At 40.6% G+C, this 13,588-nt stretch overlaps 1 protein-coding gene across 1 annotated transcript in view; it reads left to right on the forward strand.

Moving 5' to 3' along the window:
• The window catches only part of THSD7B (thrombospondin type 1 domain containing 7B), a 408,861-nt gene extending 395,881 nt beyond the window's left edge, over positions 1-12,980 (forward strand). The window contains exons 21-27 of the mRNA XM_077830083.1: positions 1,755-1,914; positions 2,422-2,595; positions 2,690-2,785; positions 4,473-4,555; positions 5,979-6,171; positions 11,903-11,990; positions 12,899-12,980. Coding sequence (XP_077686209.1) covers positions 1,755-1,914; positions 2,422-2,595; positions 2,690-2,785; positions 4,473-4,555; positions 5,979-6,171; positions 11,903-11,990; positions 12,899-12,980 — 876 coding nt within the window. The remainder of the gene's footprint in view (positions 1-1,754; positions 1,915-2,421; positions 2,596-2,689; positions 2,786-4,472; positions 4,556-5,978; positions 6,172-11,902; positions 11,991-12,898) is intronic.
• The last annotated feature ends 608 nt before the right edge of the window (positions 12,981-13,588 follow it).

Here is a 13,588-nt window from a genome sequence, read left to right on the forward strand (position 1 = left end):
GGGGAATGTAATAAGCCTTCATTCCTTCCACCCATTACGTATCCATTCTGTGGAGAAACTGAGGATTTCAGTTTCCAGTGCTGATTGGGGAAGGTCTGAATATCATGAAAATATTTTCCAAAGCTCTATGCATTTCACACTTACTGGTTATCCAGACCAAATTCCTGTTCTAGTCATTGTGCTCTGTGAACTTGAATTCCTCCTGCAGAGTCACTGTGGTATTATACTCTTCTTCACTTCCTTGTCCAAACTGTTTAGAGAGTTATGCAGCTACTTAACAGTTATGGTCAATTCTACCCTGTAGAATTATAGAGGTGATTACATTTTAGTGCTGGCTAAAGTAATTTCTGTATACATCATGCTCGATCATGTCACTGAGGCCCAGTCCCTGATAGGGCAGTGTGGAGCTGTACCTACCACCATCCACCCACCCTGACCCCGAGAAGCTCCTGAGTTTTCTTCCTCAGTTCTTCAGCTCTACAGAAATCCTCCTGCATCCTTCTGGTGTGCAGGGGAGGCAAGTGTACTGGTCCATTCCTTCAGGCATGCAGCATACCTCCCCTAATAGTGCTGCAAGATCTGCTGATCAGTGCATGTGGGGAGAAACCTGGTACTTCCCTCCTTCCCAATCACAGCTGTTTCATAAAAGTGCAAGAAGGAGGTTTACCCTCCCCCCAACGTTGCACACCTGCAGAGGAGGTGAGCACAATCTAGTTACATAGGCCTGGATCCACAGCGGGTCTTAGGCATTGCAATGCTCAGCATCACTTCACAGCACCTGATTTCTGGGCATCTAGAAAATCACAGGAACAACACTGCAATCTGCAAAACCTGTGTTAGGCACCTAGACAACCTATACAATGAATCAGGAGAGAGAGTCACCTAAGAAATGTGATCCACAAAAGCCAGCATGCCAGGCAAGGTGCTGTCTAAGCTAGCCAATGGGAGTTGTCGACAAGGAGGTGTGACCTAAACTGTGCCTCACTGTCAGAGAGAGGTACCTAAGTCCAGCCTGCAGGAAGTGACCTACCTCTGCTAGCGATCCCCGAACAGGAACCCTTCTCCTGTAGTCAGGCAGCAAAGCTGCCAAAGGCATTTCTTGTGAGAATGAGTTGGGTGCAGGATCCAGTCCCGCAACTCCCACCACTATGTCATTATTCACCCACTGGGGAACAACTTCAACAGGAGAGACTGAGGAGCCCCATATCAGAATATCCCACAGCTCAGTGGTTAGAGCACTCTTCGGGGAGGTAGGGAGATGCCTGTTTAAATCCCTCCCCACCCTTTGCCTGAGAGAGGAATTGAAAATATCAAAGTATCCTGAGTGCTGTGACCACTGGGCTGAAAAGCATAAGGTGGGCAGTGGTACCACCACCTCATTCCAGGTTTGGAATGGGACCTGATCCGGGAGATGCCTACAGTGAGGCAGCAGTTTGCATGCCCAGAGGCAGAAACTTATGTGCTGAGGGACCTTTCACCTTGAAAACTTGGGTACTGAGTGACTTTAGGCACCTATATGGTTTGGCAGAAGTTTTACAGATCACAGTAGAGCCTAAAACTGGAATTTATGTGCCTAAACACCAGATTTAGGTGCTTAAGTGTAGGGTTAGGCATCTAATACCTTTGTGGATCGGGACCAGAGTCTGTATAGCACTTTGAGATCCTTTCAGTGAAAGTGCTATATAAATTCACTTATTATTTATTATTTGATTATTGTTTAAGTTAGCAACATGTGATTCTGGTATCTCCCACAGGGTGGACAATGCGGTGAAGGATTCCAAATCCGCAACCTCAAGTGTATGGTTCATGATGCGTCTAAGTCTGTTCCATCCAAGCAAGTAGAAAATGCATTGTGTGGAGAACTGCCATCAAAAGACAATGCACTACAATTACCATGTTCTGTGCCTTGCCCAGGTAAATTCTTCTGAGATTGTGTGGTAAGCACTCAGGAGCAGGGATGCCTCTCTAGTTTCAACAATCACAACTTGTATCATAAATCAAACTGCTATTAATTATCTGCATTGTGGTAACATCCTTCAGTCAGGCTTAGGGCCTCATTGTTCTTATATAAGTACACAGGAAGATACAACCCACAAACAGCTTCTAATGTAATCCAAGACAAGACACAGCAGACTTTCTGCCAAGCAATTGGAGGGCATGAGGGAGAGAAAATGAAGGTGACAGTAATAAGAATTTGTGATTCTACAGATTAGCTGTGTGTTCAACCTGATGGTTTTAAATCTTTTGAAAGAGCTTTTCCTTTATTTTGCAGATACAGATCCAGTATGGTACAAAAATAACAGAAGAAGCCATGCTAGTGGGTTATAATTGGCATTATTTCCAAAAGACTAGCTGTACATTTAAACTATCCTTTGAGGCTGTCTCCTTCGGATAACAGTGTTTTATTCTTTTGACGTGTAGGTGATTGCCATTTGACAGGATGGTCAGAGTGGAGCTCATGTGAGCTAACGTGTATTGATGGCAGGAGCTTTGAGACCACTGGTCGCCAGTCTCGATCAAGAACATTTATCATTCAGTCTTTTGAAAACCGAGACAGCTGTCCTGAGCAAATCTTGGAGACACGGCCTTGTTCAGGTATTGAAGCCACAGCCCTTGGCTTTATTCCACTCATGGGTTTATGTTTTTGTAGTTATGTGAAGATTAATTGCTTTGTCTTGTTTAAATGTAGGAGGGAAATGTTATAACTATGCATGGAAAACCAGCCTTTGGAGAGATAATGAACGTACAGTGTGGTGCCAGCGTTCAGATGGGGTAAATGTCACAGGTATGTCTACAAAGCACGGGACACAGTGTGAAAGCTTAGCTGAGAATGATTAGGGTTAGCATGGGAGGGAAATGTAAAGAGATTTTAAAATTTATGTGAAACTTGAAAGAAATAAAAAACATTGTTAGCTGATTTTGGACATAGATTTCCCAAAGTCCAGTTTGGATTGTCTGATTAGGTCCTTTAATAATGACATATTTGTGTTTGAATTTAGCTAGGAAACACATATGAATTCACCAACTTCATATCAGATCATTATAACAAATAGGATGTAAATGAGATGATTGCCCAATTTATGCACAGGTTTTGTTGGTGATTCAAACACAAGTATGAACTCACTAAAAAGACCTGAGTGGGCCAGTTTGTATATACATTATCAGTGTGAGTGTTATATAATTTTAGAGAAAGGAGAAATCACATGGGTGCTTGCAGATTCTGCAGTTCTTCTTCCCTTCTGTGCACCAGGAAGCTTCATCCTCTCACCTCTCCACCTCTATCAATAGGAAAGCATACTATATGGTCAGCACTTCCAGGTCCAGTGCCAAAGCCACCAGTGGGTCCACATGGTTTGCAAGTCCGTAGGATCTCTTTCTGGTTATATAAATGAGGAAATAGGTAGATATGAAAATAGAAATCTTCCCACCCCACTCCTATGTATAATGATTTTTTTAAATGTTATATAACAAACATTAACTGCCAGGATTGCAAAGTAGTTAAAGGAGCTGATTCTATATAACAGGGTTCAAAAAAGAACTAGATAAACTCATGGAGGATAGGTCCAGCAATGGCTATTAGCCAGGATGGGCGGGAATGGTGTCCCTAGCCTCTGTTTGTGAGGAGCTGGGGATGAGCAACAGGGGATGGATCACTGGATGATTACCTGTTCTGTTCATTCCCTCTCAAGCACCTGGCATTGGCCACTGTCAGAAGTCAGGACACTGGGCTAGATGGACCTTTGGTCTGACCCAGTATGGCCGTTCTTATGTTCACATTTTCCATATTCACATGAAAGCTTACAGCAGTAGTGGGCTGTAAGGAGTAGACACTGGTGTGAGGTGCCTGAAATCCTCCAGATTTCCTGTGTGGCCTCGAGAAAGTCATTTACTCTCTCTCTACCTCTTTTCCCCATCACTAAAATGGACAAAAATTCCCTGTCTTGTGAAGCTAACTTAACTAATGAATCATACAGAAAAGGAGTACTTGTGGCACCTTAGAGACTAACCAATTTATTTGAGCATAAGCTTTCGTGAGCTACAGCTCACTTCATCGGATGCATACTGTGGAAAGATGTAGAAGCATGAAAAGCATGAAAAAATACCTCCTCCCACCCCACTCCTGAGTGGGGTGGGAGGAGGTATTTTTTCATGCTTTGTGTGTATATAAAAAGATCTTCTACACTTTCCACAGTATGCATCCGATGAAGTGAGCTGTAGCTCACGAAAGCTTATGCTCAAATAAATTGGTTAGTCTCTAAGGTGCCACAAGTACTCCTTTTCTTTTTGTGAATACAGACTAACACGGCTGTTACTCTGAAACGAGTCATACAGAGTTACTATGATGATGAAGCTCCATAGAAAAGCATACAAATAATTTAAAAATAAGCAGAAAAATGCTTTTCAACAACAGCAAGATAAGCATTAATCTTTGAATTCTTGAAAGTACGTAGTGATGAGAATTTCTTTTACAGGGGGTTGTTCTGTTCAGACCCAGCCTGATGAAACCAGACATTGCAATCCAGAGTGCAAAAAACCATTCACCTACTGCACCCAGGTAAGCTGCTGCTGCAGAAGACATTTTAGGAATTATCTTATCTTCAACATCTTAGAAGCTTTCTAACCCCTCTAACAATGGTATATACAAGACTCCACCTAGAGACAATTCTGGGAATTTGTGTTTAGAATTTAGATCCTAAGAGGAAAAGGTGACTTGCGCAAATCCAAGCTGGGTTGATAGTGTTACATTTTTGGTTTGCTTTTTAATTAAAAGCTCTTCTGGATCTCCTATATGAGCTGTTGACTATAGATCTGGGAGGTCTGGGACTTCTTTAAAGATGGGAGCTCAGAGACTGCTCCCTTTCTACTCCCTGGGGGCGGGGCGGACAGAGAGAGCCAGGAGGAGGCAGTGACACATCCCCAACCTTACAGAATCAGGCTAGTGCACAGGGAAGCAAACAACTAACCCTATAGAGGTGGTGTAGTAGGCACATCCCCCTACCCACTGGGGGCTCTGCAGGGCACCCTGAGATTGGATGTTTGCCCTGCGGAGGCTCATCTCCATGCCATCCCTTACTCTGGGATACGCCTAATGGTCGTGACCTAGCCTGACATAAGCAAAGAGCTCTGTTGGTCCCAGAATATTAGAGATACAATGTGGGTGAGGTAATATCATTTCTCTCTCACCAACAGAAGTTGGTCCAATAAAAGATATTACCTCACCCGCCTTGTCACTAATAAACAAAGAGCAGTATTTTCAAACTTGGATGTCTTAGACACCTAAAGTGGCATGATTTACAAAAATGCTGGGCATCTGCAACACCTGCCAGTGTCAACAGGAGTAGCAGGGGCTGAGCACCTCTGAAATCAGGCCTTTTCTGTGGGGTCCTGATCTGAAGCCAATTACAGTGGGCTTTGACTCAAGCCCTAGGTGTCTAACTTTAAACATTGCTCTTTGAAAGTGTTCCATGTTGTTGTTTTTTTCCTTTAAGTTAATGATAGTTTCTCAGCATTAACCACATATTAACAACCTCTCTTTTTGTCTCAGAATGTGTAGCTCAGGTTGGTTACACAGTTCTGTAAGCGGGCTCAAGGGTGAAATCCTGGGCTCAGTGAAGTCAACAGCAAACCTTCCATTGACTTCGCTGGGGCCAAATTTCAAGTGGTATCTTTGGTGTCATCTGTTGTGTTTTGTAAGCCCTGTCTCTGTAGGTTTTCCTTTTATCTAGCTCTGATATTTTAGTTTGGCTGCTGTTGAAATTAATAAAAGACTTTACTTTATCACTATGATTGGGAAAATATACTGTATACGTGGGCCTTTCACTGTTTGTATGCATAGCATAAGACATTTCTGAGAATATAAATATAAGCAAGTCACAAAATACTTGGGTGGGGGGATCAGAAAAATATCACAAATTTCCTTGATATGCTTAGTAGAATGTACTTTGTGGTTTAATAATAAATAAATATTTGTTGCTTAGAGCGGAGTCTGCAGTTGTGAGAGAGGATATACAGAAATAATGAGATCAAATGGTATCCTGGATTACTGCATGAAGGTACCAGGTTTGGAAGATAAGAAAGCTGATGTTAAAACCAGTGCTGGAAAGAATAAACCTGTCAACTCAAAAATGCATGACATTTTCAAAGGATGGTCTATTCAGCCTTTTAATCCAGGTAAAAAAAAATTCAATAGAAAGAATGCCCGTTTCTCTATAGAAGTTATACTTTGTAAATCTTAAAATCAAAGATTGTGTAAGAGAGTTTAAATTGTGAGACCAGTATGCTAGTTTGTATCTCTTCTTTTATTCCTTCGCTGTCATATCCAGCATAATCATAATTTATTATTCTGAGAGATAATAAAGACTGAATGAAGCAATAATGTTTGGCAAAAGCACCCCCGTATGGAATTCTTGGAGTTACTTGGAATCACATCTAGCTACTAAATAGTGATGTTCTACAAATGTTGTGCTTGGTACCAGGGAAAGACACCTTGCATCATTAGCATTTCAAAAGGTCTTAAAGCAGAAGATTTCTTACAGGTTTCATTACTGGAGACAGGTTTGATTAATCATGTGTTGTTATGTTTTGAAAGGTGTGAAAAAAAATAGGCTAATGAATACAGAGACAAACTGGATTTAGTTTAAAAGGGTTTAACCAGAAGAAAGAGATTATGTATTAGGTTGTGATACCTTTAGAGTGAGTAGCAATTTGCTCCTTGAGTAGTCCCATTGTGGAGCTGAGGTGCTACAATAGCTGTGAATTAGGGTATCACAATCTGGCCAGAAGTTAGCATTTATGCACTGATGTAATATCTTGAGTTAGTACTTACTCATTTAAATCAATGGCAGACTTCCTATTTACTTCAATAGAAGGTGGATTTGACCCATGGGTATAGTATCTGATTACCAATTTGGATGTTATTCTTTATTGAAAAAAACAAAGAGGAGTCCTTGTGGCACTTTAGAGAGTAACAAATTTATTTGGGCATAAGCTTTCATGGGCCATAACCCACTTCATCAGATGCATGGAGTAGAAAATACAGTAGGCAGGTATAAATACACAGCACATGAAAAGATGGGAGTTGCCTTACTGACTGGGGTGTCAGACCAATTCAATTAGGGTGGATGCGGCCTATTTCCAACAGTTGACAAGAAGGGGTGAATATCAACAGAAGGAAAATTACTGTTTTGTGGAGCTAATGAGGTCAATTTAATCACGGTAGATGTGGCCCATTCTCAACAGTTGACAAGAAGGTGTGAATATCAACAGAGGGAAAATTATTTTTTGTTGTGACCCAATCACTCTCAGTCATATATGCCATCATGTGCCAACAATGCCCCTCTGGCATGTACATTGGACAAACCGGACAGTGTCATGGAGTCCCTGGGCGATGCTCTGGAACTGCTCCCTACATAGCCAGTCAGAACTCTGGAGAAGTCTCCTTTCTGTGAGCAGACTGTCTTCAGGACACACAGCTCACACAGCTTCCACCTTCCTGGGTCTGACCTCGGAGCATTCAGCATCCTCTGCCCCTCCGTGCGCTTCCCACAGCGAGTCCGCCCAGGCGGGGTCCTGGGGAAGCCAGAGGGTTCTGCACCCCAACTTCGCAGACAGACGTGACTCTCAGCCAGCCAGTAAAACAGAAGGTTTATTAGACAACAGGGACATGGTCTAACACAGAGCTTGTAGGTGCAGAGAACAGGACCCCTCAGCCGGGTCCATTTTGGGGGGCAGTGAGCCAGACAACCCCGTCTGCACTTCACTCCATGTCCCCAGCCAGCCCCAAACTGACTCCCCCTCCAACCTCTCCTTCTCTGGGCTTTGTCCCTTTCCGGGCCAGGAGGTCACCTGATTCCTTTGTTCTCCAACCCTTTAGCTCTCACCTTGCAGGGGGGAAGGGCCCAGGCCATCAGTTGCCAGAAAACAGGGTGTTGGCCATTCTCTGTGTCCAGACCCCTGCACACACCTGCCCTCTATCATAGAATCATAGAATATCAGGGTTGGAAGGGACCTCAGAAGGTCATCTAGTCCAACCCCCGATCAAAGCAGGACCAATCCCCAACTAAATCATCCCAGCCAAGGCTTTGTCAAGCCTGACCTTAAAAACTTCTAAGGAAGGAGATTCCACCACCTCCCTAGGTAACGCATTCCAGTGTTTCACCACCCTCCTAGTGAAAAAGTTTTTCCTAATATCCAACCTAAACCTCCCCCACTGCAACTTGAGACCATTACTCCTTCTTCTGTCATCTGCTGCCACTGAGAACAGTCTAGATCCATCTTCTTTGGAACCCCCTTTCTGGTAGTTGAAAGCAGCTATCAAATCCCCCCTCATTCTTCTCTTCCGCAGACTAAACAATCCCGTTTCCCTCAGCCTCTCCTCATAAGTCATGTGTTCCAGTCCCGTAATCATTTTTGTTGCCCTCCGCTGGACTCTTTCCAATTTTTACACTCTAGGGCTCTGCAACCATCATACACACTTATCCCACCACCTAGATACTTAAGAACTGCATAGGGGAAACTGAAGCACTCTCACACTATTCAGAGGAAACATTAAGAACAGTCCTGCTTTGTCACAGACAGTCTACGCAAATGAATAAATAGACACAAATCAGACATCAAAAATTGTAACATTCAGAAACCAGTAGGAGAGCACTTCAGTCTCCCTGGACACTCAATAACAGACTTAAAAGTGGCAATTCTTCAACAAAAAACTTCAAAAACAGACTTCAGCAAGAAACTGCAGAACTGGAATTAATTTGCAAACTTGACACCATCAAATTAGGCCTGAATAAAGACTGGCTGTGGCTGGGTCACTACAAAAAATAATTTTCCCTCTGTTGATACTCACACCTTTTTGTCAATTGTTGAGAATGGGCCACATCTAGCATGATTGAATTGGCCTCGTTAGCACTACAAAAAGTAATTTTCCCTCTGTAGATATCCACACCTTCTTGTCAACTGTTGGAAATGGGCCACATCCACCCTAACTGAATTGGCCTCGTTAGCACTGACACCCCGCCTCCCACTCGTTAAAGGCAACTCCCATCTTTTCGTATTTATACCTGCCTACTGTATTTTCCACTCCAGGCATCTGATGAAGTGGGTTATAGCCCACAAAAGCTTATGCCCAAATAAATTTGTTAGTCTCTAAGATGCCACAAGGACTCTTTGTTGTTTTTGTTGATAGAGACTAACACGGCTACCCAGCTGAAACATTCTTTATTGAGTAACCTAACCAACAGTTCTGGGGAACAGCATAACTATAACAACTAGGTTTGGTTGGCAAAATTCTTCAATGGGAGAACTTCAGAAAATACGGATCCTACAGAAACAAACACACTGGGTTGCTCTTCTGGCTTTGATTGATCTTTTCTTCCCCACCCCAAATGTTGTTAAATTTTTATTTTACTTTTCCCCCATTTTGAAACAATATTTACAAGAGTAATTATATGCAAAAAACAATCGTGAGGAAACATCAAGATGGACATTTTGATAGACTGAAGTCTCAGGCATACAAGTTAAGTTTCCCACAAGGAGATTAATTCTATAATACACAAAATGACTGTTTATTTGTATTGTATTGCATTATATTTCTTGTGTTTGCAAATTAGTCTGTGATGGTCACACAACACTGGGAAACGTAATGAAAGATCCTATTAGATTATATGGGACAGAGTTAAGGCTGCCTGAGTGTCCTGATCTGTGTGACTTCAGATCAACTTTAATGTTACATTAACTTATTTGGTTTGCAAACAATAATTGATCTCTGTATTTACTATATCTGAGCTAATAATACAGTTAATGGTTTTTAGAACAGAACATGGTCCAGAAAGAGAGGCAATACAACAAGAGTGGTTTGCGTGCCTTTCTCTAAAGTTTGACAGTTGATTTTTGAGTTCATTTGCTTGTTACATTTGTAAATATATATAAAATTACATTTCATAACACTTGGTGAATGCAACAGTTTTGTCCTCTAAGATGTATTGCATGACCATCCAGAACTAGTTTTGGACCAAATAATAATTTATCTAATTACTATTAAACTACACTCTGTAAAACAAGAGTGCAGGTACAGAGACATTCCTCAAGTCAAGATGTAATTTAAATAATATTGTTTAAAATGTAAGGCTGGATCCTCCCCTGTATTTATACCAGCAAAGGAGAGCAGAAAGAAGCACTGGAATGAGTTACCTAGGGAGGTGAAGGAATCTCCTTCCTTAGAGGTTTTTAAGGCCTGGCTTGAGAAAGCCCTGGCTGGGATGATTTAGGTGGGGATTGGTCTAGCTTTGAGCAGGGGGTTGGACTAGATGACGGCCTGAGGTCCCTTCCAACCCTGATATTCCATGATTCTATGAAAGAAACAAATCAGGTCGGGGGATCTTTTTGGGTGACCATCTGAGTGTTTTCTAGCTCTCTGGTTTCTAGCTAGCACTGCTCAGGTTGAGAGGTGCAGCATGCTTCTCTCCTAATCCATTAGAAATATCAGCAGCAAAGTCAGCAGACACTCCATGATGAGGCCTTCCCATAGAGGGAGATAGAATGCAACTGTTGGGTTGGGAAGGAATCATGATACAGGGAAGAGATACCTCAACTGTAGCACAGGGGGACAGCTTTCCCATAAGATCAGAGCCTCTTTTCTTGGTGTTTTATGGTTTTTGGAGGCTGCATCTGTCTGCCTCTTGTAACTCCCCCATGCTCCTTTTGGAACATCTGTGATACCAAGGGGGTACTGAAGACCCACTGTATCAGGAGCCCCCAACTACAATTGTACCACCACTGAAATCCCAGGTGTTGGTAGCATTGGAAAGTGTAGTACCAGGTAAATTGCACTTCCCTCAAGAAACTAATTAAAAAAACAGTAATCTTTGAAAAAAATCTCATCATTCAGATTTAAAGGCAATAATTGGCTGCACCTGTGTGATGGTTCAACTCTTACATGAGACTGAGTTTTGTACGGTCTCTGGTCTGTTATTCCCACTGGCTTGTGTACATTTCCCTGGAGCATGAGTTAGCAATTCTGTTCATATGAATCTCTCACAAGGAAAGTATGCCTGTCTCATAGACTGTTTTTTAAAAATTTTTAAAAAAAAACAGGAGGGTGGGTGAAAGGGTATCATGCATCAGCTGTTGCCATGGTATCTGGATATCTTGCAAGTAATACATTGATTCCAGAGCTTAATGAAATCATAATGTCTGTATCATGGGAAAATCCAAGATGCTGACATTTGTTGACATCATCTGGAATTTATACCAAACAGCAAAATCCTGAAATGTTTTTCAGAACAAAAGATTTTCATTCAGAATAGTCAGTTTTGTTAATCAAAAGGAAATGTTTCAGCATTCTCAAAATTAAAACATTTCTCTTAGGGCCAGCTCAATATTGAACTGTGTCCACCAGAACTGCCATGGTGCATCATGAGAGTTGTAATTAGGTTGCCTTTTTTCCCCATTATCTTCTATGGACTGGACTCCCCATCTTGACTACTTTTCCCAGGATACACTGTGGTCATCTGACTCCTGTGATACACCACAGCAGGCCAGGAAGAGGGGAGACTGTTTCTGTGTGGGATGACCTGAAATAAAATATTTCATTTTTATTTTTCCATAAAGAAAATAAAAAAATCAGCAACATTAAATTTTTCTTGTAGAAAATTTAGATTTTGCGGAAAACACTTTTTTTAAATCTAAAAACAGTTCTCCGCAAAAGTACCAACCAGATCTAGTTAGCTCCTAGCAGCAGTTTTCTGTCAGTAATCTTAATATTATTCTTATGTGTTAAGACATTATGCATTCTCTTTATATTTAGACTGGTGGGAATTAGAAGTATTAGTAAAATAAAGCTTAATAAATGTGATTTGTATTCTGTCTCCTGTCCCCTTCCCCACTCCAATGTAATTTAAAATAGATGGTAGACTTAAGATTTGGGTGTATGGAGCATCAGCTGGTGGTTTTCTCATCATACTTTTCCTGATTTTTACATCATATCTTGTTTGGTAAGTACTCTAAATGCTTTGTTTGTTTTTATTTAAGTCATTTGAAATGCATGACAGTCAAATGCATCAGTGTCACAATGATGTAACTGGATTAAAGCGGATATAAATTTGGCCCATTACTTTGGCCCAGGTGTTAGAGTAATGCGAATTCTGCAAAAAGCTGCTCTAAGCTGCATCACAATGGGGTAGAGAATCAGGCAGCCATAACTGTCTCCCTGACAGCTTGACCATTCTGCTGTATCCAAAATCTAGCCCATATATATTTCTCTTGTTCTGCTTTTTTTACTCCAGGAGTGTATGTATTAAAACAGGATTTGTGTGTTTTTTTAGGAATTTTTGTTCTAGCTACTTTTTTTAAAATCAAAGTCAGAACTACCCTTTATTTGTGACCTCACAGGTTGAGAATATAGAGTTGTTTAGGAGTGTGACATCACAAGTATAATTTATGATATCCCTTGAGAAATAAAGAGGAGTCTATAAAGTTCTGTGTACAAAATATTTCTACCTTTTTGCAATAAAAAAGGGAAAAAGAAATGAGGATTTCTGAGATACAGGCAGAATTGTTTCTAAATTGACCTGTTTCCGTTTTTTTGTGAGGTATAGTTGCTCTTTATTGTTTTTGCCTTGTGTACAGATTAAGAATAAAGATTATCTACATTTCAAATAGCACCTTAGCCTGCACTCTTTACCCAGGTGATAATTCTATTGAACTCAGTAGGAATCTTATTTCAGTAAGTGCAGAAACAGTACTATAACTTTTTTTCTCAAATGTATCCATTGTATGTTAGGTGTTATGTAATTTGCGAATGGAAATAGCTGAGCATAAAGTTTTATAAATTTGTAGGGTTTCAAATGGTATCTCAATTCACATTTTTGATTTCTGAAGCATGTTTTCATTTTTCTTGCAGCAAAAAAACAAAACAGCATCAAAGTGCTCCTCCACAACAGAAGCCTCTGACCTTCGCATATGATGGAGATATAGACATGTAACATAAAAGAAATCCAAATGTATACTTCAACTGCCTTAACTGCTTACTCTTTTATACCTTTCAGATTCCTCAGTTTTTTGAGGAATCTCTTGACTTGTAATATACCAGGCAGAAATTAAATATTGCAAATGTGGAATTTTGCCTCTGGTTTATTTAAAAAATGGAGTCAAAGACCTTTAGATCTTGTGAAAAAATTTCCAAATTGTTTCTTGTGAAAATGCATCTCTTCCTGTTTGACAATAGGAATAAAAAAATTACGATTTTTTTAATAACATTTACTTTAAAAAAAAAAAGCATGACAATCCTATGGAAAATGTGACATTCAATATAAATGACAAGTTTGACACTTCATCATTATGCACTATATTAGTGCAGAGTTCTTTATTCTGCACTTATTTCAACAATGAGTTTTCTAGTGTTTACGTTTAGTTCAAAAGACTTTGAAGCTGAATTGTGTATTTTGAGAAATGCAAAAAAAAAAGAAAAAGAGAAGAATGTGTTGAAATAACTAGAATTCTCTGGGTTTTTAAAGTTAGTGCTTTCTTATGCTGTTTTCTAGCCTGGAATATGATTTTGCTCCATTTCCATCAATAGGACAGAATAAGGATT

The sequence above is a fragment of the Eretmochelys imbricata genome, chromosome 11, assembly GCF_965152235.1.
Source record: "Eretmochelys imbricata isolate rEreImb1 chromosome 11, rEreImb1.hap1, whole genome shotgun sequence".
In the NCBI taxonomy this organism is placed as follows: Eukaryota; Metazoa; Chordata; order Testudines; family Cheloniidae; genus Eretmochelys; species Eretmochelys imbricata.